Here is a 21,027-nt window from a genome sequence, read left to right on the forward strand (position 1 = left end):
CAAGGACTAGCGCCTCCAGGATCGCCCTCCCTTCTCTTCCCCTCAGGGCCCCCGTGGGCGGGCAGGCGAGCCGGGGAGGCGAGGCAAGGGGTGGCCCTGCCTGGGTGGTCTCCTGCCCCGCCCCCTGCGGCGCCGTTACCTAGCAACGGATCCGGCTGCAAGGCAGCGGGTAATTTGCGGCCCCCTCATCCAATGGGAGGGCGTCACCCCGGCCCGCTCCTTTTTTTCTGAGGCTCCTGCTGCTTCCCGAGATCCACAGTCGCCACCTTGAGCTGTGAGGTGCTTCACAGCCCGGCGGGTCTTCCCACACGTGGAGCCCACTTTAGACCACGGCCCACCGATCCAGAGGGGCTTAGGGCCACCACCCAGCACCGTTGCTCCGGGCTACTCCTGTGCATCTGCACCCGCGTCTCACCCAGGACCGCACGTTCACCGCCCTTACGAATCCCCAGGTGAAACCGGGCGGCACAAGGGCCAAGCCAGCCTATGGCAGCGCTCAGATAACGCAGGTTGGGGGCGCTCGCCCCCATCCTCACCAGCATGGTTCGGCCACTGTCCCTTGGAGAGCTGCCTCCCAGCTACACACCTCCAGCTCGGTCCTCCGCACCTCAAGTAAGTAGAGTATAAGCTAGAAGAAGCGGGGCTGTGTCTGTGACTTAAATGTCACTTGAACATCTATCTGTAGGGTGTGTGATGTTTGCGGGTCAAGTGTTATGGATCTGTGAAGACAAGCGAGAGCTAGCAAGCGATATGTTAGTTTATTTCCTATTATCTGGCCAATGAAAATAGTATGTCTGACAGCTAGTGTGTGTTGGTGACTCGGAACTCTCAGGTGTACTGAAGAGAGTTAAACCTTCCACTTTTGAAACCTTTATCTGTAGCTATTTTCCTGCCCTGCATCCAGAAGTCGGGAAAGCAGGATTGACAGAGGGAGAGAAGGGCAAGTTCTGCTGGCAGCTGGCTGACCCTTCCTTCTCTTTCCATCTCAGATCCTAGCTGGGAGCCTGCAGGCTCCTCTCTGGCTTCGTGCTTACTTCCAAGGTCTACTCTTCTCCCTGGGGTGCAGGATCCAGAAACACTGCGGCAAAGTGCTCTTCCTAGGACTGGTGGCTTTGGGGGCTCTGGCACTGGGTCTCCGAGTGGCTGTAATTGAGACAGACCTAGAACAGCTCTGGGTAGAAGGTGAGTGACCGACGCCGGCCATAGCTGCTTTGGTGTGTGGAGCTGGAGACAAGGTCAGGATGAGGAGCTGGCCACGGGACCCCAGCAGTCCTGGTCAGAGATCTAGAGGTGCATTTCCCGTTCAGAGTCTGTGAGTCTGGGCATGCTGGAGAATGCCAACATCACTCCCAATCTCCCTCAGTGCTGTGGAGGGAGCCCAGGGCACTGTGCACCCTAGACAAGTCTTTACCCTCTACTGTGTCCTCAGCCTCGCACCCTATGTCTCTCACCCATAACTGAACAACTCTAGAGGGTAAAAGCTTGTGGAATGTCTATCTTTGATTATGTGTCTGTTTATAGCTAGGGGTTTTTGAAATTGTATATCAGAGTTTACAAATGGAACAAGCTGTATTGTTTTTTCGTATCTGAGAGAAGTAAAACGTGTGTGGGGTAAGTTCCACACAAAACAAAGCCAAGTGATATTGTGTTGTATACCAGAAGGCAGGGAGAGGCGGCTCTGACCAGCAAACTCAGGAGTTAGCATTGTGATTCTAGGTACTCGGGGTTGAGGCAAGAGAATTTTTTCAGTCTACGAATTTAACAACAGCCTGTCTGAGAGACAGACAGACAGACAGAAGGAAGATTGGTGGGAATGTAGCTGGGTAGCATGGGAGACTGCTTGCTGAGCATGCCCAAAACCCTAGCTAAGTTTGATTCCCTGATGCTGTGGGGAGGAGCGGGATAGGGGAGAAGCAAGAGTGAAAAGGAAAGTTAGAGTGTGGTGGTGGTGGTGGTGGTGGTGGTGGTGATAGTAGTGGTGGTGGCAGTGGTGATGCACACCTTTAATCTTTAGTCCTGGCACTTAGGAGGCAGAGGCAGGTGGATCTCTGAGTTTGAGGCCAGCCTGGTCTACAGAGAGAGTTCCAGGACAGCCTGCAGGAAAAACAAAACCAAACCCTGTCTCAAAAATACAGAGGGGGGGGGGAGGGAGGGAGAGAGAGAGAGAGAGAGAGAGAGAGAGAGAGAGAATATGAAAGAGAGAATGAGAGAGAGAATGAGAAAATGAGAGAAAGAGTGGAAAGAAAAGGAAACCTTGAACAAACCATCTGACCAGGCTTCTGAGTAGATGTCTCAGGCACACAGGCCCCTGCAGCCACTTAATGGAGAACTAGCATAGACTTTGAGGCAATATTCAGGGTCAAGCGAGACCAAATCCTCACTTCCTAGTGGAATTATTACCCAATTCAGGATTTGAGCGTGCCTCTCTTTCCCGGTGCCTGGTTTCAAGTGGCTGCCGTTTGACAAAGGCACATTCAACTGTGTTGTTCTTCTCTGGGAAATCTGCATTTGTGTGCTCCCCAGACCTCCCCAGGCCTGGCCTGGACCCAAGGCAGGTCCCAGGTCGCAGTCTCACACCCTGGAGTTATTTCAAATGCTGGCAAGTCCTAGGATACAGAGCAGATGTTTCTTGGAACCTTCCTACGTCTTGGGCTCCCACACCCCATCTCTACCCTACCCCCAGCCTCTGCAGAGTCTAAGCATTCACACTCTTAAGACAGCCCTAGTGTCCAGAGCAGATGTTTCTCCCTGCCTGCCAGCCTGCCCCCAGCATCGGGACACACGCACATGTGCGCGCGCGCGCACATATGCATACCCCCACACAAACCGCTGCTGCTTGGGTGGTCCCAAATGACTTCTGAATATCCTGCCACAATAGAGTGAGTCTCCCTCCCATGCCCTGCCCTTCCTCTTTCTGCATTCCCCAGATCTTCTCCAATTAAACACTGCGTGGATGTCCGCGTTTGCGCCCCTCTCTCCTGCCCTCCTGGCTGTGTTTTTGCAGTCATGAGGAAGGTATCTAAGAAGGTAGTAGTTGGTCTCTTTGAGACATGGCCTCCCTGTGTCACCCAGGCGACCTTGACCTGGATCCTCCTGCAGTGGTCTCCCTGTGAGATCAGACAGTCACTGTCTGAAAGTGGCCGTCTCCTTGATCTTTTCTCTATTTTCTCTCATTTAATGCCCCACACAATGAGAAGTTGGTTGATGGAACTGAGAGCGGAAGAGACATTTTTGTTTTCCGTTTCTGCTAGGACTGGAAGTAGAAGAAGCAGGACCTGGATTAACAGAGATCATGAGCCTGCTTGGCTGTAAATGTGATGTGGTTTTTGTTGTTGTTTTTTGTTTTTTCGGTTGGAGGTTAGGGTTCAAACACCACTATCCTGATCAACTTAAAACCAAGAGGCTTGCCGGGCAGTGGTGGGGCACCCAGAACTCCAGAGGCAGAGGCCAGAGGATCTCTGAGTTGGAGGCTAGCTTGGTCTACAGAGTTTCAGGACAGAGAAACCCTGTCTCAAAAAAGACCACAAACAAGGAGATGGGGACTCAAAAGTAAATAGTTATGAGGCAGGAAAGAGTAAAGCACTTCTGGTGCAGGCGGAACCGAGTTTGGACCCCCGGCATGTGTGTAAAAGCCAGGTGTGGGAGCACACAGCTGTAACCCCAGCACCGGGTGAGTGTGGCAGGGGGATTCTGGGATTGGCAGCTAATCTAACTGAACCCGTGGGCTCCAGCTCAGGCAGGAACCTTGTCTCCGAAAGAGAAGGTGGAGGGACTGCAAAGATGCCATCGTAGTTAGCATTTGCCGTGCAGTCTCAAGGACCAGACACACACACACACACACACACACACACACACACACACACACACACACACACACACGAGGATCTCTGGGATTTGTTGGCTCTTCAGGTCTAGCTAAGAACACATAAAACCCAGCTTCGAGGAGATAGAGGACACCATCTTCATGTGGACACAGGCATGCACACCCGCACACGCACACGCAGACAGTTCTGTGAAGGACAGTGATAGCATGCACGCTGAACTGAAGGTAAGGAGTGGGCAGCCGCTTGTGGAAGGCAGGGATCACCGCCCACCTGTTGGTGGAGCCCGCAGCTGCCCCACGCTCAGTCCCCAGGAGCCGGTCTCCTGGGTTCCTCATCTTTCGTGTCTCTCACAGCCAACCATCCCGTCCGCCCTGTGATGGTGCCGTTGTTGAGGCCCTGTTAGACTTCCCCAGAACACTAGTAATTATATATCTGAGTCTCGTAGCCACATGAAAGAGAAAGAAAGGGGGTTCATAAAACAGGAAGAAGAGGCTGGGGCCTTATTCTTGTAACCAGAGATTTGGCAATAGATGGTTCCGGGGTGATTTATCTGACCAAGGACATCAGCCGGGACCCACGTTCTCCTCTGTCCACGGCACATGAGACTTTTGGCCTCAGGCTTTATTCCAGTGGGCTGCAGAGTGAGTTCAAGACCAGTCTTGACAGCTTAATGAAATGGTGTCTCAACATTAAGGTACTAGGGCTGGGGAGGGGTGCTCAGTGGGTGAGTGCTTGCTGCTCAAGCCTGTGGGATTGGACTGTGAATTCCCAACACCTCTGCAGAGGGGCGGAGCGCATGTCTCTAACTCCAGCACAGAGGGAGGAGGGCAGAGTGGACAGGAGTGGATCCTGCACCTCGCTGGCAAGCCGATAAGGCAAAAGTGGTGAGATCCAGGTTCACTGCAAGAACCGGTCTCAAAAAATAGTGATGGGGAAGACACCTGACATCAACCTCTGACCTTCACAGACACGCACGGCACATATGCACAGGCATACACACAGGCGCGGGCACATGTACTGGCACACACGCACAGGTAAACAGAAACACAGGCACACATACACACACATAAAAAAAAGTACTTTTTAAAGAACGAAGCTATACTGGTAGTGTGCTAACCTAGCATGCCATGGGCCTACGTTCAATACTAAATACTTAGATGCATGGATAGGCAGACAGACAGACAGACAGACAGACAGAATAAATTGGCGGGGGAGGGGGGATGAGAAGCCTTCCAGCCAATTTCCTCTCTGTTCTACTTGTCCAGAATATATTACTGGTAAGTTCTTCACTTAGCCAAGTGCAGTGTGATTCTATGATTGGCTCCATGGAAAATGTGGCTTCACCCTGTGGCGGTAGAGAGGAACCCAGGTGTCCGTAATCACCGGCCTTTCTGAGGATGGCCAGTGAAATCAGTCAGCTAGCAAAGAGGCTAAGGAAACAATTAGCTTTGCCTTCAAATCTGCCTCCACATCGCCCCCTGGGGTACGTACAAATCTGGCCAAGTCAGTTCCGGCTTGGGGCCTTCCTGTCTTTGCTTCCTATCAGATCCTTTGAAGGCTCAGACTGGTGAGTGAGCCCGGAGCACAGGCTCCAGGCCTCCACGGTCTGGCTTCTTCCACATAGTTACGGCCCTTGCCTGGCTCGCTCTTCTGTTTTTTTATGTGTGTGGGTGTTTGTCTCCATGTATGTCTGTGCACCATATGTTTGCCAAGTGCCTGAAGAGGCTAGAAGAAGATAACAGATCGTCTGAAGATCGTGTTACGGATATCTGTGGGCCACCGTGTAGGTGCTGGTAATCAAACCCACTCCTCCAAAAGAACAGCGGGTGCCTTACCTGCGGCACCAACTCTCCAGCCCCTTAGCTCTCTCTTAACGCTGTCAACACCCCAAACCTCTAAGAGTGCAGAGCACTGGATCCTGAAGCCCCTCTCCTAATTCATGGGCCGGCTCTTACTGGCTTGTCAGAAATGAAAACACCAGGTCATCTGAGGCTCTGTTCAGAACCTACCATGATTCCTGTTCTGGTCACAAGGCCTGACTCTAGGCCCTTGGCCCCCCCAAGGGGCTTTTAACCATGGTAACGAGAAAACCAATTCCCCCTCCATGGGGGCCCCTGTTGCCCCGGCCGGTTGTTAAACTTTACATTTTTTTTTTTTTTTTTTTGTTTTTTTTGTTTTTTGTTTTTTTTTTTTTGGCACTATAGGAGATATCAGATCTCATTACAGATGGTTGTGAGCCACCATGGTTGTCACATTTGAACCAGGATGGGGAGCCCTCTCCAGCCCCAAATGAAAGGATCCCTGCCTTGTGCTGTCAACTTTAACCACTGAGCTAAATTTCCATTTTATTAACTTAGTAAATAATAATCCGCTGCTGCTTTATGATTCAAACAGCATCTCCACAGTAGATCAAGTTGGCCTTAAACTCACAGCATTCCTACCTCAGCTACATAAGTACTAGCCTCAGCCACAGAGAAAGTACTCAGTCCAGTACCGAGGCCAGCCTGGGCTATGTGAAGCCCCATTGCAAAAACAAACAAGAGGAAGAGGAAGAGGAAGGGTCAGGAATCGGAGATAAAGATAGCTCAGTTGGTAGAGTGCTTTTCTAGCGTTCAGAAAGCCCTGGGTTCAATTCCCTATCTCTGCAGGAGGCAGGCAGATTACTGGTTCAGCGTCATCCTCAACTGCATAGCAAGTTCAAGGCCAAGCCTGGGCTGTATGAGACCCTCTCTTTAAGAAGAAAAGCATAGGGGGTTAAGGGGATGCACCTTAGGACAGGGCACTTGCCTGGCATGTGCTGTTACCTCAGAGGTAGCGTCTACGATGGTTTAACCAATTATGCCCTTTTTGTGAAGGGACAGCCCTCCTCGGCAGATGTCATCATTGTCTGTCTCTCCCCCTCCCAGCCGTCCTCCATCTCCCCAACCCCGGTCTTCCCCAGCTGTCTTTCCTCTCTCCCAGTTTCCCTCCATGTTCTGATATGTCATTCCTCTCCTGGCAACTCCTGGTTACAATTCCATGTCTTACTTATAGTGCCAGGCAGTTCCTAGGTCTTTTGCTTGCCTTTGTCCCCTTTCTTTTTTTAATGATTTGTTTCTTTTTATTTTATGTATATTGGTGTTTTGCCTGCATGTATGTCTGTGGGAGGATGACAGATCCCCTGAAACATGAGTTACAGATAGTTGTGAGCTGCCATGTGGCCGCTGAGAAGAGAACTTGGGTTCTGTGGAAACGCAGCCAGTGCTCTTAACCGCCCAGCCATCTCTCCGCCCCTGTCTGCCTTTATCCTAATACAACCAAGGTGGGCACTGTTTGTTTGATCGGTTGGTTGGTTAGTCTGGTTTTTGGGACAGGGGCTCATTGTATAACCAGGCTGTGTAAGCCCATGAAATTCAACATTAGTGGCCCTGCCTCAGCTTTTGAAGTGCTGAGGTCACAGGAATGAGCCACCACACTCAGTCTCACTTTAAAGATGAGTAAATTGGCCTGGAGAGGTAGCTTGGTAGTAAAGAGCACTGGCTGCTCCTACAGAGACCCAGGTTCAATTCCCAGCACCCACATGGTGGCTCACAGCCATCTGAAACGCCCTCACCTAACCTCCAAGAGCACCAGACACGTACCTTTCACACATACATACATGCAGACAAAACACTTATACACAGAAAATAAACTGTAAAAGTAGTTTTAATATTTTAAAATAAATAAAGTTGAGAACTGAGGCTCAGAGAGAGTCGTTTGTCCAGACACAGCCTATCAGAAGCAGGGCCTGGGGTGAGGCCTGAAGATTGCTTCGTTCCAGTCCCTGACCACATGTCCTCCTCCCTTGTACAGTGTGTTCTCTCTGCCTTGGTATCGGTCATCAGCCTTGCCAGCTGATGTTTGACTTTCTCTGTCCACATTTTATCCGGAGGATTCTTTAGTCTCGGCAGTGTGTTTAAGTGAACTGTGTTTCTTACTCTGGCTTTCTTAGCCTGTCTCTCCCGGCTTCTTCCTCCTTCCTCTCATGCCCCCATGTCCATCCTTACAGGGGAGCTCTCTCTGCCCTTCCCTCCTTCCTTCTCTGTGGCAGCCACTAATCCCGCCCTGGTGGAATGAATACTGCTCTACAGGCTAGGGCAGGGCGGCCGGAGCAGGAGGAGAACTGTGGGAAAGCAGTGTGGCTGTGCGGGAACTGTTCGTGAGGGAGCCCAAAGGGCTGAGGATGCCTGGAAGTCTGAACTGGGACGTTACCAGGGGTTGAGGAAAGCCTGTGATCTTGGGAAAGGGTTCATCCACTTGGGAAGGGTGGAACACACCTGTAATCCCAGCACTTGGGAAATAGAGGTAGGATTGTCCCCGGTTTGAGACCATATTGTCTATGCAGTGAGTTCTAGACCAGCCAGGGCTACCGAGTAATAAAAAGCGGGAGCAGGTGAAGGTGAGATCTCAGGACTGGATCCCGGGCCTCCAGGCAAGAAGCGGGACGGAGTCTGAGAGCAGACCAAATCCACAGTGTCCCCGATGTGGCTCTTACCCACCTCCGAGTCATAAGTGCTATCCCCAAAATGTTCCTTCCTGGCCAGGTGTGACGGCTCATGCCTTTAGTTCCAGCCTGTGGGAGGCAGAGGCAGATGGATCTCTGAGAGTTCAAAAGAAATCGAGTTCCAGGAGAGCCGAGGCAGTTACACAGAGAAACCCTGACTTGAAAAACAAAAACAACAAAAATCCCCCCCTTTCTCATGTGACTCCATGACTAACATGAAGTAAAATGTGAGGGATTGGATTGAGAAGGGGGTTGGGATTTAGCTCAGTGGTAGCGCTTTGCCCAGGGCGCAAGGCCCTGGGTTGGTCCCCAGCTCAAAAAAAAAAAAAAAAAAAAAAAGAAAAAAAAAAAAAAAAAGAGAACTCGAGGCCTCCTGCCTCCTGGCCCTCATCTCAGTGAGGCTGGGGAAGGATCTGGAGCTCGCCAGTCTCCTTGATTTCATCCCTGCCTAGGCATCTTGCCCTGGTGGCAGGAAGCGTCACACTGAAGGCCATCCCCTCCCCCTTGCCCATGGGCTGCGGAACATCGGTCCAGGGTGCTGCCGTCACTGCTCACGGCAGCCTGACCAGAATCAGCCTGTAGACGGGATTTTTAGTAAACCCTTCCCACAGGCCCCTGTGGCCCCTTCTTTGTCCTGCCCAGCTAAGCAGAGAGGGTCCGAGGGTTCCTAACCTGGATGGTCCTATAACCCTGCAAGCCCATCTCACTGATATTTTCCTTTTGATGTTGGGGGATCGAGCCGAGGGCCCTGCACGTCCTGTGCGAACGCTGTAGCTCTGACTTAACCTATTCGTGTGTTCAAGCCTTTGCCTTGAACCCCAGCCAGAGTCCCACAGCTGTGGCTCCTCCATTTCCCTAAGAGGAGAAGGAGATTGCAGGGGTGGGGATGGGGGGCAAGGCAGAGACTTCTCCTCAGCATTTCCCTCAGAGGTTGGGGTCCCATTTCCCAGACCTCTGGTTTACCTGGGCCCTTCCCCCAACCTGTTTTCTCTTTGCTCTGGCAGTGGGCAGCAGGGTAAGCCAGGAGCTGCATTACACCAAAGAGAAGCTGGGGGAGGAGGCTGCCTACACCTCCCAGATGTTGATTCAGACTGCTCACCAGGAGGGGGCAAACGTCCTCACCCCCGAGGCGCTTGGCTTTCACCTCCAGGCAGCCCTCACCGCCAGTAAAGTACAAGTCTCACTTTATGGGAAGTAAGTCCACTGGAGACCCTGGGTGGCCAGGCATGGCCAGTGCTGCGGAAGTTGTAGAATGAGGGTCCCTCTTCCGCTGATCACCTGTGCCCTGGTCATTACAGGTCCTGGGATTTGAACAAAATCTGCTACAAATCAGGGGTTCCCCTTATTGAAAATGGAATGATCGAGCGGGTAAGTACCCAGGCTCCTCCCAAGTGCTGGCGGAGGCTCCACGGGGTGGGGGTATTGGAAGGATTGCTGAGGGTATCCTAGGAGCAGGACTGATGTCACCTGGGGTGTCCCTGGCAGATGATTGAGAAGCTGTTTCCCTGTGTGATCCTCACCCCGCTTGACTGCTTCTGGGAAGGAGCCAAACTCCAAGGGGGTTCTGCCTACTTGCCGTGAGTGCTGCCCCAGCCGCCCCTTCGCCCGCCCGTTTCATCTCCTGCCAGGGACTCCCCCACAGAAAGGAGAGGTGTGGGGGCATGAATGAAAGGAGATTCGCCAAGTCCTGACTGCCTCCCAGGACAGGATCAGAGAGAGCCTGGGCTGCCCAAGGCTTCCCACCTGCCTCTCCTCACCTCCGGAGGGAAGGGGACCTGTGTGATTTAAACAGAACACACAGATCCTCAGGCAAAGATCTGTCTGAGACGTTTCTGCTCACGTTAGCCAACTGTCAGCTGGCTTGCTGCTTGGACTAAAAAGAAAGCCTGTTAGATGCAGCTGTGTGTCTGGTTATAGGTTAGAGCCAAAGCTAGGTATCTTAGTGTGGACTGGTGCGGCTTTTCCAGACCCGTCCACGTATTAGGCACACCCATTCCAAGGTCTGTCCAAAGCTCGCGGCAGCAGCCTGGTGTCCGGGAGCAGCCCGGCAGCTGAGGCAAGCTGAGCCTTGCACGCTCTCCTTAGGGAAGGACGGATCGTGCTTGGAGTGAGGCAGGGGCTGCAGCTCTGGGGCAGGCAGGCGCTGTGCTTTGACCTTCATTAACCACAGGCTTTCCCCAGGGGCCGCCCTGATATCCAGTGGACCAACCTGGATCCCCAGCAGCTCCTAGAGGAGCTGGGCCCCTTTGCCTCTCTGGAGGGCTTCCGGGAGCTGCTAGACAAGGCACAGGTGGGCCAGGCCTATGTGGGGCGACCCTGTCTGGACCCTGATGACCCCCACTGTCCACCTAGTGCTCCCAACCGTCACAGCAGGCAGGTGGGTTGGTTCCTAGACAGGTCTGCCAGAAAAATGGCTTCCCATCCTTCTCTCTTACCTGTGTAACACACACACACACACACACACACACACACACACACACACACACACACACACACACACACACACAGTTCCACTCTCATTCACTTCTGAAGAACCTTCAAGTGGCACACGAATCACTTTTTTTTTTTAATTAGATGTAGCTGTGTGCCTGAACGAGCAAGTGAGTGCAGGCGCCTGAGGACATCGAAGTGCTGGGTCCTCTGGAAGTGGAGTGTCAGACATTTGTGAGCAGCCTGACGTTCCTTAGGGCTGGGAACTGAGCACAGCTCCCTTGGAAGGGTGACTGATGCTCCTCACCACCCACGGAGCCTTCTCTCAGCCCTGTTGTTTTTCAGTATTTGATTTTGTTCTTTTTTTCTTTGTTGTTATACAGTTTGTTTGTTGGGGGTGGGGACAACACAGGGTCTCACTGTCCAGCCCTGACTGGCCTGGAACCTGCTCTGAGTGGAGTAGACTGGCTTTGAACTCACAGAGACCCACCTGCTGCCGTCTTCCCAATGCCAGGACGAAAGCCTACATTTCTGCTTTCAATTCTGTTTTGTTCTTAAGATTTATTTGTGCGTGTGTCTGTGTGTCTGTGTGTGACCTATATGCATATATGGGTGCCTGTGGATGCCAGAAGACCCTGTGGATGTGTCAGACCCTGGAGCTGCAGGCAGTCGTGAGCTGCAGTCGTGTTTCCTTCCTGCAGCCCATTCCCAGGCCTGCGATTTCGCCTGTGGCCCCTGTAGAACACTAGCTCTTGCCGTAGGCAAAGGACACGGGGTCATAGAGTCGAGCCCACTGAATTCTGTGTCAGGCATGGGTCCTGGAGGTACAAGCCTAGGGCTTAGCCAGGTTTAGGTTCACTCAGACACACACACACTTTCTCACACACACTCATACACACACATTCACACACACTTTTAATCTCTCTGTCTCTCTCACACATACACACATGCACATACACACACACTTTCTATCTCTCTGCCTCTCTGTCTGTCTCTCTCTCTCTCACACACACACACACACACACTAAACATAACTTTTAAATTCTAAAGACTTACAGACCCCTTTCTGTTCCACTCTAGGCTCCCAATGTGGCTCAGGAGCTGAGTGGGGGCTGCCATGGCTTCTCCCACAAGTTCATGCACTGGCAGGAGGAACTGCTACTGGGGGGCACAGCCAGAGATCTCCAAGGACAGCTGCTGAGGTCGGGCCTCCCCTGGGACTTGGTGAGGGGACCTGGGAATTCACTGTAATGCTAAGCAGCTCTGGAAAAGGCACCCCACAAACCCACACTGAGTGTCCAGGCAATCTCTGACTCCCCCTCGCACACCCCTAACCAGGGCAGAGGCCTTACAGAGCACCTTCCTGCTGATGAGTCCCCGTCAGCTGTATGAGCACTTCCGGGGCGACTACCAGACACATGACATCGGCTGGAGTGAGGAGCAGGCCAGCATGGTGCTGCAGGCCTGGCAGAGGCGCTTTGTGCAGGTCAGTATGGGCAAGGTCAAAGGAGGGTTCCCTGAGGCCACGCCCCCTCCTGCCCTCACACTCACCCCGACTCTCCAGCTAGCCCAGGAGGCTCTGCCAGCCAACGCATCCCAGCAGATCCATGCTTTCTCCTCCACCACCCTGGATGACATCCTGCAGGCGTTCTCGGAAGTCAGTGCCACCCGCGTGGTAGGAGGCTATCTGCTCATGGTGGGTCTGCGTCCGGCAACCTTGCTTCCCCTCCAGCAAGTTCCGCCCCCGGAAATCCCTGTCTGAAATCATGTCCTCTCTCCTCACAGCTGGCCTATGCCTGCATAACAATGCTACGGTGGGACTGCGCCCAGTCCCAGGGTGCCGTAGGTCTTGCTGGGGTGTTGCTGGTGGCCCTGGCGGTGGCCTCAGGTCTTGGGCTTTGTGCCCTACTTGGCATCACTTTCAATGCTGCCACTACTCAGGTAAACCAGGACCGGGGGAAGGGGGCAGCCTTCAGGGTCATCTCCAAGCCACACAGTCCCTCCAGATGTTTGATTCCCTGCTCTGCCCTTCCAGGTACTGCCCTTCTTGGCTCTGGGCATCGGTGTGGATGACATCTTCCTGCTGGCACATGCATTCACAAAGGCCCCACCCAACACTCCTCTCCCAGTAAGCATCCATCCCCAGCTTGGACCCATCCAGAGTTAGTCAAAGCGGTTCCCCAGCCCGGAAAAAAAAAAAAAAAAGAAAAAAAAAAAGAGCCTCTTGGTTTGATTAATCCTGTCTGATTGGCTCATTAACCCTTCTGAGCATTCATCTCCCCGTATAGATGTAGGTGTCGAGATAACAGTGCTCGTGTCCCAAGGGTTGACATAAGACCAGTGATGTAATTCAGGATGGGTGTTTAGAACAGCAGATGCCCATCCATGGTACCTCACAAATGTTGACTGCTGTGGCATCAGAATTGCACTTCCGCTGAGTTCCTGGGCCTCCCCTAACTCTGCCTTGAAGTCCCACCGCCCTCTGTGGCCTGAGGGTTTGTCCCTGCTCTGTCCTGGCAGGAGCGCATGGGTGAGTGTTTGCGACGCACCGGCACCAGTGTGGCACTCACGTCCATCAACAACATGGTCGCCTTCTTCATGGCTGTTCTGGTTCCCATCCCTGCGCTGCGGGCTTTCTCCCTGCAGGTGAGGGGTCACGAATGGACAGGTGGGCTGGGGTGGGCGCGGAGCACGGAGCGTGCTTCATCCAGCCTCCTGTCTCCCCAGGCAGCCATAGTGGTCGGCTGCAACTTTGCAGCGGTAATGCTTGTCTTCCCCGCCGTCCTCAGTCTCGACCTGCGCCGGCGCCACCGCCAGCGCCTCGACGTTCTCTGCTGCTTTTCTAGGTACTATTCCTTCGTGCACGCCCATTCCCGTCCTCGACTTCACCCTAGCCTGTGCTGCCCTGCATTCTAACCCATCTGCTCTCTCTGACTCTCCCAGCCCCTGCTCTGCTCAGGTCATTCAGATGCTGCCCCAGGAACTAGGGGACAGAGCCGTACCAGTGGGCATTGCCCACCTGACTGCCACTGTGCAAGCTTTTACCCACTGCGAAGCCAGCAGCCAACACGTAGTCACCATTTTGCCTCCTCAAGCCCACCTGCTGTCTCCAACTTCTGACCCACTGGGCTCTGAACTCTACAGCCCTGGAGGGTCCACACGGGACCTTCTCGGTCAGGAGGAGGGGACGAGGCCAAAGGCGTCCTGCAGGTCCCTGCTCTGTGCCCACTGGACTCTCGCCCATTTTGCCCGCTATCAGTTTGCGCCTTTACTGCTCCAGACACAAGCCAAGGTTAGCCCAGGTGGGGCAGGATGGAGGCTCAGTGTGTCTGGTTCCAAAGAGGGCAGAGGGCTGGAGGACGGCCTCTTAGCTCTCATTTCCCCACAGGCCCTGGTGTTGCTGTTCTTCGGGGCTCTTTTGGGCCTGAGCCTCTATGGAGCCACGTTGGTCCAAGATGGGCTGGCCCTGACAGATGTGGTCCCTCGGGGCACTAAGGAGCATGCTTTCCTGAGCGCCCAGCTCAGGTACTTCTCCCTGTACGAGGTGGCCCTGGTGACACAGGGTGGCTTTGACTACGCCCACTCCCAACGCGCCCTCTTTGATCTGCACCAGCGCTTCAGTTCCCTCAAGGCTGTGCTCCCCCCACCTGCGGCCCAGGCCCCCCGCACCTGGCTGCACTACTACCGCAGCTGGCTACAGGGTAAGCGGCCAAGAGGGCAGCAGGTGGAGATGCTGCCGGGCGCGGTCTTTAGAGCTGTAGGTCCCATCCTGGTCCATCCCGTGTGCCTGCAGGTATCCAGACCGCATTTGACCAAGACTGGGCTTCTGGGCGCATCACCCGCCACTCTTACCGCAACGGCTCTGAAGATGGCGCCCTGGCCTACAAGCTGCTCATCCAAACCGGGAATGCCCAGGAACCTCTGGATTTCAACCAGGTAAGGAGTGGGCTGACTTGGTCAAGGCGCACTGGTGGGCTCCAGACCTCCCCGCGCCCAGGCCCTTAACCTTCTCTGCCTTCACAGCTGACCACAAGGAAACTGGTGGACAAGGAGGGACTCATTCCCCCAGAACTCTTCTACATGGGGCTAACCGTGTGGGTGAGCAGCGACCCCCTGGGCCTAGCAGCCTCTCAGGCCAACTTCTACCCCCCACCTCCGGAATGGCTGCATGACAAGTACGATACCACTGGAGAGAACCTTCGCAGTGAGTCCTGGGGGAGCTCGCCTGGATCCTGGTCCTCAGCCCACACAGGCCCTGACCCTCCAACCCCATCACTGTTCCATTCACTCCATCTCCTCCCTCTGCTCCTCTGTCCTTTCCACAGTCCCGGCAGCCCAGCCCTTGGAGTTTGCCCAGTTCCCCTTCCTGTTGCATGGACTCCAGAAGACTGCAGACTTTGTGGAAGCCATCGAAGGGGCCCGGGCGGCATGCACAGAGGCAGGCCAGGCAGGGGTGCACGCCTACCCCAGCGGCTCCCCCTTCCTCTTCTGGGAGCAGTACCTGGGCCTTCGGCGCTGCTTCCTCTTGGCGGTCTGCATCTTGCTGCTCTGCACCTTCCTCGTCTGTGCTCTGCTCTTACTCAACCCATGGACAGCTGGCCTCATAGTGAGTGTTGGCCGGGTGGAGCGGGGAGACCCCAGCAGCAGCCCAACCTGCTCTGTCCAGACGGGCGCTCCTGCCGCCGGGAGCCCTGGGTAATCCTTGCCCTCCGCAGGTGCTGGTCCTGGCGATGATGACTGTGGAGCTCTTTGGTATCATGGGATTCCTGGGCATCAAACTGAGTGCCATCCCAGTGGTAATCCTCGTGGCCTCTGTAGGCATTGGTGTTGAATTCACGGTTCATGTGGCTCTGGTAAGCATAGGCCCCGGGAGGAACGGTCAGGTGATCAGTTTTGAACAAAAAAAGTGGTGAAATCACCTTCTGTGTGCTGGGAACTGTTTAGTGTTTAAGCTGGGCGTGGCGGCACAGAGGATCTGGGTTCAAGTCCCAGCACCCACAAGGTGATTCACAACTCTCTGTAACTCAAGTTCCAGGGAACCCAACCCCCTCTTCTGATCTCTTTGCATTAGGCACGCACACGGTGCTCAGACGTGCATGCGAGCAAAACACACGCATAAAATTAGTAGACGTAGAAAGAAAATAGACTACAAACATCGTGAGAGAGACTAGCATAGCAACAGTGTCTTCGCCAGCCAGGCATGGATGCACACGCAGGCAGTTCCAGTGCAGGAGACGCAGAGGCAGGAACTTCTCAAGTCATTTGGGCCAGTGCAGGGCAGGTAGCAAGACTGTCTCAAATAAACACGGAGGGGCAAGTCAGTTGACAGTACAGTCTTATTCAGACAAAGTTTAATGCAGCTCAAGCTGGCCTCAAACTCCGTAGTTGAGGGTGACCTTTAGGTTTTTTTTCTAAGATTTATTTCTTTTTCTGTGCATTGATATTTTGCCTATATATGTCTGTGTGAGAGTGTCGGATCCCCTGGAACTAGAGTTCCAGACAGTTGTGGGCGGCCATGTGGGTGCTGGGAATTGAACCCAGGTCCTCTGGAAGAGCAGCCAGTGCTCTTAAACCACTGAGCCATCTCTCCAGCACCAGCCTCTTAATTTCCAGTCCTCCTGCATCCAGTTATTACAGGAGTGCACAACCATGTGGGGCCCAGTTCCTCCAACAAGTGTTGACTGTTTCCTACTTATATGGTTTTGGTTTTTTTTTTTCTTTTTCTTTTTTTTTTTTTTTTTGGAGCTGGGGACCGAACCCAGGGCCAAGCGCTCTACCGCTGAGCTAAATCCCCAACCCCTGTTTTTATTTTTAGTTTTTAATATGTGTGAGTGTTTTGCCTGCGTGTATATATATGTGCACTGTGTGTGTCTAATACACAAAGAGATCAGAAGAGGGTGTAAAATGCCCTGGAACTAGAAGTACAGATGGTTATGAGCCTCCCTGTGGGTGCTGGGACTTGAACCCAGGACTTTTGCAAGAGCAACAAGTGCTCTCAGTCACTGAGCCATCTCTCTAGCCTGAATACTTATATCTTAAGTAGTCTAGATGGACAATAACTAAGTAAATAAGGGCCATATCTATAGTGAAAAAGAAATGAGGGCCTGGAGTAGTTTAAAGAGAGAATGGAAGTTGGGAAGATGGGAAACATCTTTCCCTTAGGCAGTCTCAATGTAAGTTAGGCTGACCTCCTACCTGTGTGTCTGAGGATGACCTTGAACTTGTGGTCCTCCTGCCTCTGCCTCCTGTTGATTGGGTTCACCACCACACCGGGCTGCATCCTCATCCCTTGGAACCAGCCAACCATTCTTTTAAATAGTTTTGCTATAAAAGGATCACGGGCTGGAGAGATGGCTCAGTGGTTAAGAGCACTGCCTGCTCTTCCAGAGGTCATGAGTTTAATTCCCAGCAACCACAAGGTGGCTCATGATCCTCTGTAATGGGATCTGGTGCCCTCCTCTGGTCTGCAGGTATTCATGCAGGCAGACTGCTGTATACACAGTGACCTGAAAGAGCTTGTCTAAAAGGAACGTTAAATAATAAAACAAAAGAATATATGAATGGGGCATAGTGACATGCACCTGTAATCCCAGGACTTGGTCAGCGGAGGCAGGAGGATGAGCTCATTCACAGGTATATTACAAGTTTGAAGCCAGCCTGGCTGTGTAGCAAGCCAGAAACCAGTTTAGGCTACATGAAACGCTATCTCAAACAAACAGTAAGAGATCATAGGTGTACGTCAGCAGTTGAACGCTCACCTAATAGGGCAAGGGCACAGCTTGGATGTTTTTCCCCAGCACTGAGGTGGGGAGTGGGGCAGCATGCAGAACAATACAAAGAGTTTTAGCCAGGTGGTGGTGACGCACACTGCCTGGTCTACAGAGTGAGTTCCAGGACAGCCAGGGCTGTTACACAGAGAAACCCTGCTTTTAAAAAAAAAAAAAAAAAAAAAGGTTATCCTGAGGGCGGCATGGTAGCACATGCCTATAATCCCTAGCACTTTGGAAGAGTTCTCTCCTTCTAGTTTGTGGATCCTGGAAATAAATTCAGATCATTAGGCTTGGCTGCAGGCACCCTTATCCACTGAGCCCTCTTGCTGGCCCCTTGTGCATTTTCTGTCTAAAAGGCTGGGCAGTAAGTGGTTCAGACTCTGCAAACAACATAATCTTACCATCATAGCACAAAAGCTGCCACAGGCAGTAGTGCTTTGACTTTTGTTGTTTTGAGATAGGGTCTCACTGTGTAGCCCTGGCAACTCACCAGGTAGCCCAGGCTAGCCCCACAGAGATCCTCTGAGTGCTGGAATTAGCGGTGTACAGCACTGCCCCAGCAGTAACGGCAGCACTTTAATGAATGAGTAGTGGGGCTTCAGCAAAGCTACTGACCAAACACCATGGACACCCACCTGGCATTGCTCTGTGTGGCCAGACACCTCTCCTGTTACCAAAGTGGATTCAGTGTTTCCAGACCATCCCAGTGAAGCTAGTTAGTCCCGCCTTCCCAGGGGAAGGCCTGGGTGCAACCTAGAATGGAATAGCCGCGAGGACAATGGATGGCTGACTGTGATTGGCAGAGGAGGAACTCCAGGACTCTCTCCCTAGGGCTTCCTGACCAGCCATGGTAGCCGGAACCTGCGGGCTGCTCGCGCTCTGGAGCAGACCTTTGCCCCAGTGACTGATGGAGCCGTCTCTACATTGCTGGGTCTGCTCATGCTTGCTGGTTCTAACTTTGACTTCATCATAAGGTACAAGAGAGCTCAGGAAGAGGGGACTGCCCACCCTGGCCTCAGGTGGCCTCAGGGCCTGACCACCGACCCTCGCTCTCTCCCAGGTACTTCTTCGTGGTGCTGACGGTGCTGACACTCTTGGGCCTGCTCCATGGACTCCTCCTGCTTCCTGTGCTGCTGTCCATCCTGGGACCCCCACCACAGGTGACCAACGCTCCTTCTGTCCTCACCCTAAGGGACAGGGTAGAAAAGCAATTGAGGGACAGACCCATAACCAAAGACCTTCAGTGGCTAACAGAGGGCTCAGCTCTGACGCGCTCTCCTAAAAGAGCCCTCCATCAGCTGAAAGTGGCTGCCTCAGATGCCGGGCCCCTGCCCCTCAGCCTTCAGTGGGAAGGGACGGGCCTTAAACTTTTAGGACCCAGAGCAGAGGGAGGGTTTGGCAGGCCTTGAATTCTTGCTCTGTGAAATCTGACAGAGACCCTGGCTTGGGACTGGCGTCTCTTTCAGGTGGTGCAGATATACAAGGAGAGTCCACAGGCCCTAAGCTCCGCAGCCCCACAGAGGGGTGGGCTCAGGTGGGGCGTGTCCCCCACCCTGCCCCAGAGTTTTGCCAGAGTGACTACCTCCATGACTGTGGCCCTCCACCCACCACCACTACCTGGAGCATACGTCCACCCAGCCTCCGATGAGCCCACGTAGTCTGCCGCTGCCAACTTATCAACAGCTCTAGCAACCTCAGTTCTAGAGGACCGGACTAGCCACTGAGTGGAAGAGTATCAGAATCACAGAGACCTCACAGGGCCACGCAGAGTCCCTGGGAAGCAGTGGGTGAGGAATGAAATGCAGGCTGGCCCCCGGAGGGCCACATGCTGCTGTCTGTCTCCTCTCCTAACTCAGTTACTGCAAACTTGGCTGATCCCCAAAGAGAACAGCTCCTGCTCAGACAAGAGCCTCCTCGCACATAGGAACTCACGGGAGTTCATGTCTGTATGCAGGTTGGGCCAAAAGGCTACATTCTGGCTGCAGTGCAGCCCTGTCCTGTCCTGTCCTGTCCTGTCCCACACTGACACCTCAGTAGACCAAGCCTGAGGATTCCTAGTTCATTCTCCCATCCCTGGCCTTTCATTGCTCAATGACTCCTAGGGAGGCCCTCTGTACCCCTCCCTCCCTCCTACCATATAAATTATTTATATGAAGATGTTTATTTTTGTATATAGATGCTATCACTGCTCAAAGTTCTATTTTTAAAGAGTGAAATATATTCTGTACAAACTCATTTCAAACGACTGGAGGGTTTTATTTTTGGATGACTTAGAAGAGAGAGCGTCAGAGGTGGCTTGTGGGGTGTCAGGGCTTGAAACCTGGGTTTGTCTACTTCTGGGTAGGAATGACCCCAGATGCTGAAGTTTTATGAAAGTACTTGGTAATTGGGTCATAAATGCTTACCATGAGGTGCTTTGAGAGCCTCAGGTGAATCATGTAGTCATGGCCGAATTCAAAAAACATCACACACAACCAATCCTGAAGACGGCACAGAAAAGTCAAGAACCCCGTCACAAAGATAGGACTCTCTCAAGGAGGTCTACCCAAGTTCCCGGGGAGCATGCGAGTTGCCAAGAAGCACAAGAATTCTAGGCCTGCAGAAGAGGCAGGCAAAGACGATAGGTGTGCGTGCATCAGACCCTTGTGGAGCCCAAAGCAGTCAAGCCCAAGATGCCAAAGGGCCCCAGCTGCCAACTCGGCTGTCCGGCTTTCATCACACCAACTGGGGAAGCGCACTCAAAGCTCCGTGGCCAAGGGTCTTAGACAAAGCCCAAGGTTCTAACCAAAGCAAAGGCCGCAGCTCCAGCTCAGGCTCCCAGAGGTGCCCGGCCCCTGTGAAGGCCTCGCAGAAAAGGCTTCTGTCTGTCGGTGTGAGACAGCGGACCGCTGTGACACAACAGCCTACACACTGTCTGCCAATGACCAGTGCCCTGTGCGTTTTTACAAACAGAAATGAAGCAAACATTCTGTCCACGTGGGATCCCAGTCCTGCCCGCCTCCCAGCTCCCTGCTCCTTCAGCACATAGGGGAGCGGCAAATTTGAGAAACAGGTAGACATGGTGAAATAGAAGGTTATGGAAAGGACCCGCTGAAGAAGAGCTGGGGGAGGCAGAGCCTAAGGAGCTATTTTAGGTTTGTGGAGTGAGGGAAAGAGCCCAGAACAACTTTCAGGACAACCGGCATCAGTGTCCCGGGCAGAAAGTTGTCGACTGCGCTGAGTTGAGCGCTGGTGCGGAGAGCTGGCCAGCCCTGTTGTGCAGCGCCATGGAAGAAGCTGGGCACACCCTTGGGCTACAGTCAGAGCCCCAGTTGTCCTTGACAGACATACACACTCTGGGTTCCAGCCACCGCTTACCAGGAAGGATCCCACCCAGGCACACTGTCACCTCACACCTCATCCATACAGAGGTTGGAAGTCATAATCCAGCCAAACACTACATACACAAAGCACACTGCAGCTAAATCCCTTAAAACAATTA

At 53.2% G+C, this 21,027-nt stretch overlaps 1 protein-coding gene across 1 annotated transcript; it reads left to right on the forward strand.

The window, feature by feature from the left end:
- The first annotated feature begins 472 nt into the window (after positions 1–472).
- On the forward strand, positions 473–19,548 carry Ptch2 (patched 2). Its single transcript, XM_032899865.1, is given in 23 exon segments — positions 473–612; positions 990–1,182; positions 9,351–9,540; positions 9,645–9,714; positions 9,832–9,923; positions 10,528–10,723; positions 11,857–11,978; positions 12,115–12,262; positions 12,341–12,472; positions 12,562–12,717; positions 12,812–12,904; positions 13,297–13,422; positions 13,504–13,622; positions 13,720–14,068; positions 14,165–14,477; positions 14,570–14,712; positions 14,800–14,980; positions 15,102–15,382; positions 15,492–15,629; positions 18,378–18,520; positions 18,607–18,706; positions 19,013–19,216; positions 19,219–19,548. Coding segments are annotated over 23 exon segments (3,606 nt in total). The 5' UTR covers positions 473–540; the 3' UTR covers positions 19,264–19,548.
- Positions 19,549–21,027: the final 1,479 nt, after the last annotated feature.

The sequence above is a fragment of the Rattus rattus genome, chromosome 1, assembly GCF_011064425.1.
Source record: "Rattus rattus isolate New Zealand chromosome 1, Rrattus_CSIRO_v1, whole genome shotgun sequence".
NCBI classification, from domain to species: Eukaryota; Metazoa; Chordata; class Mammalia; order Rodentia; family Muridae; genus Rattus; species Rattus rattus.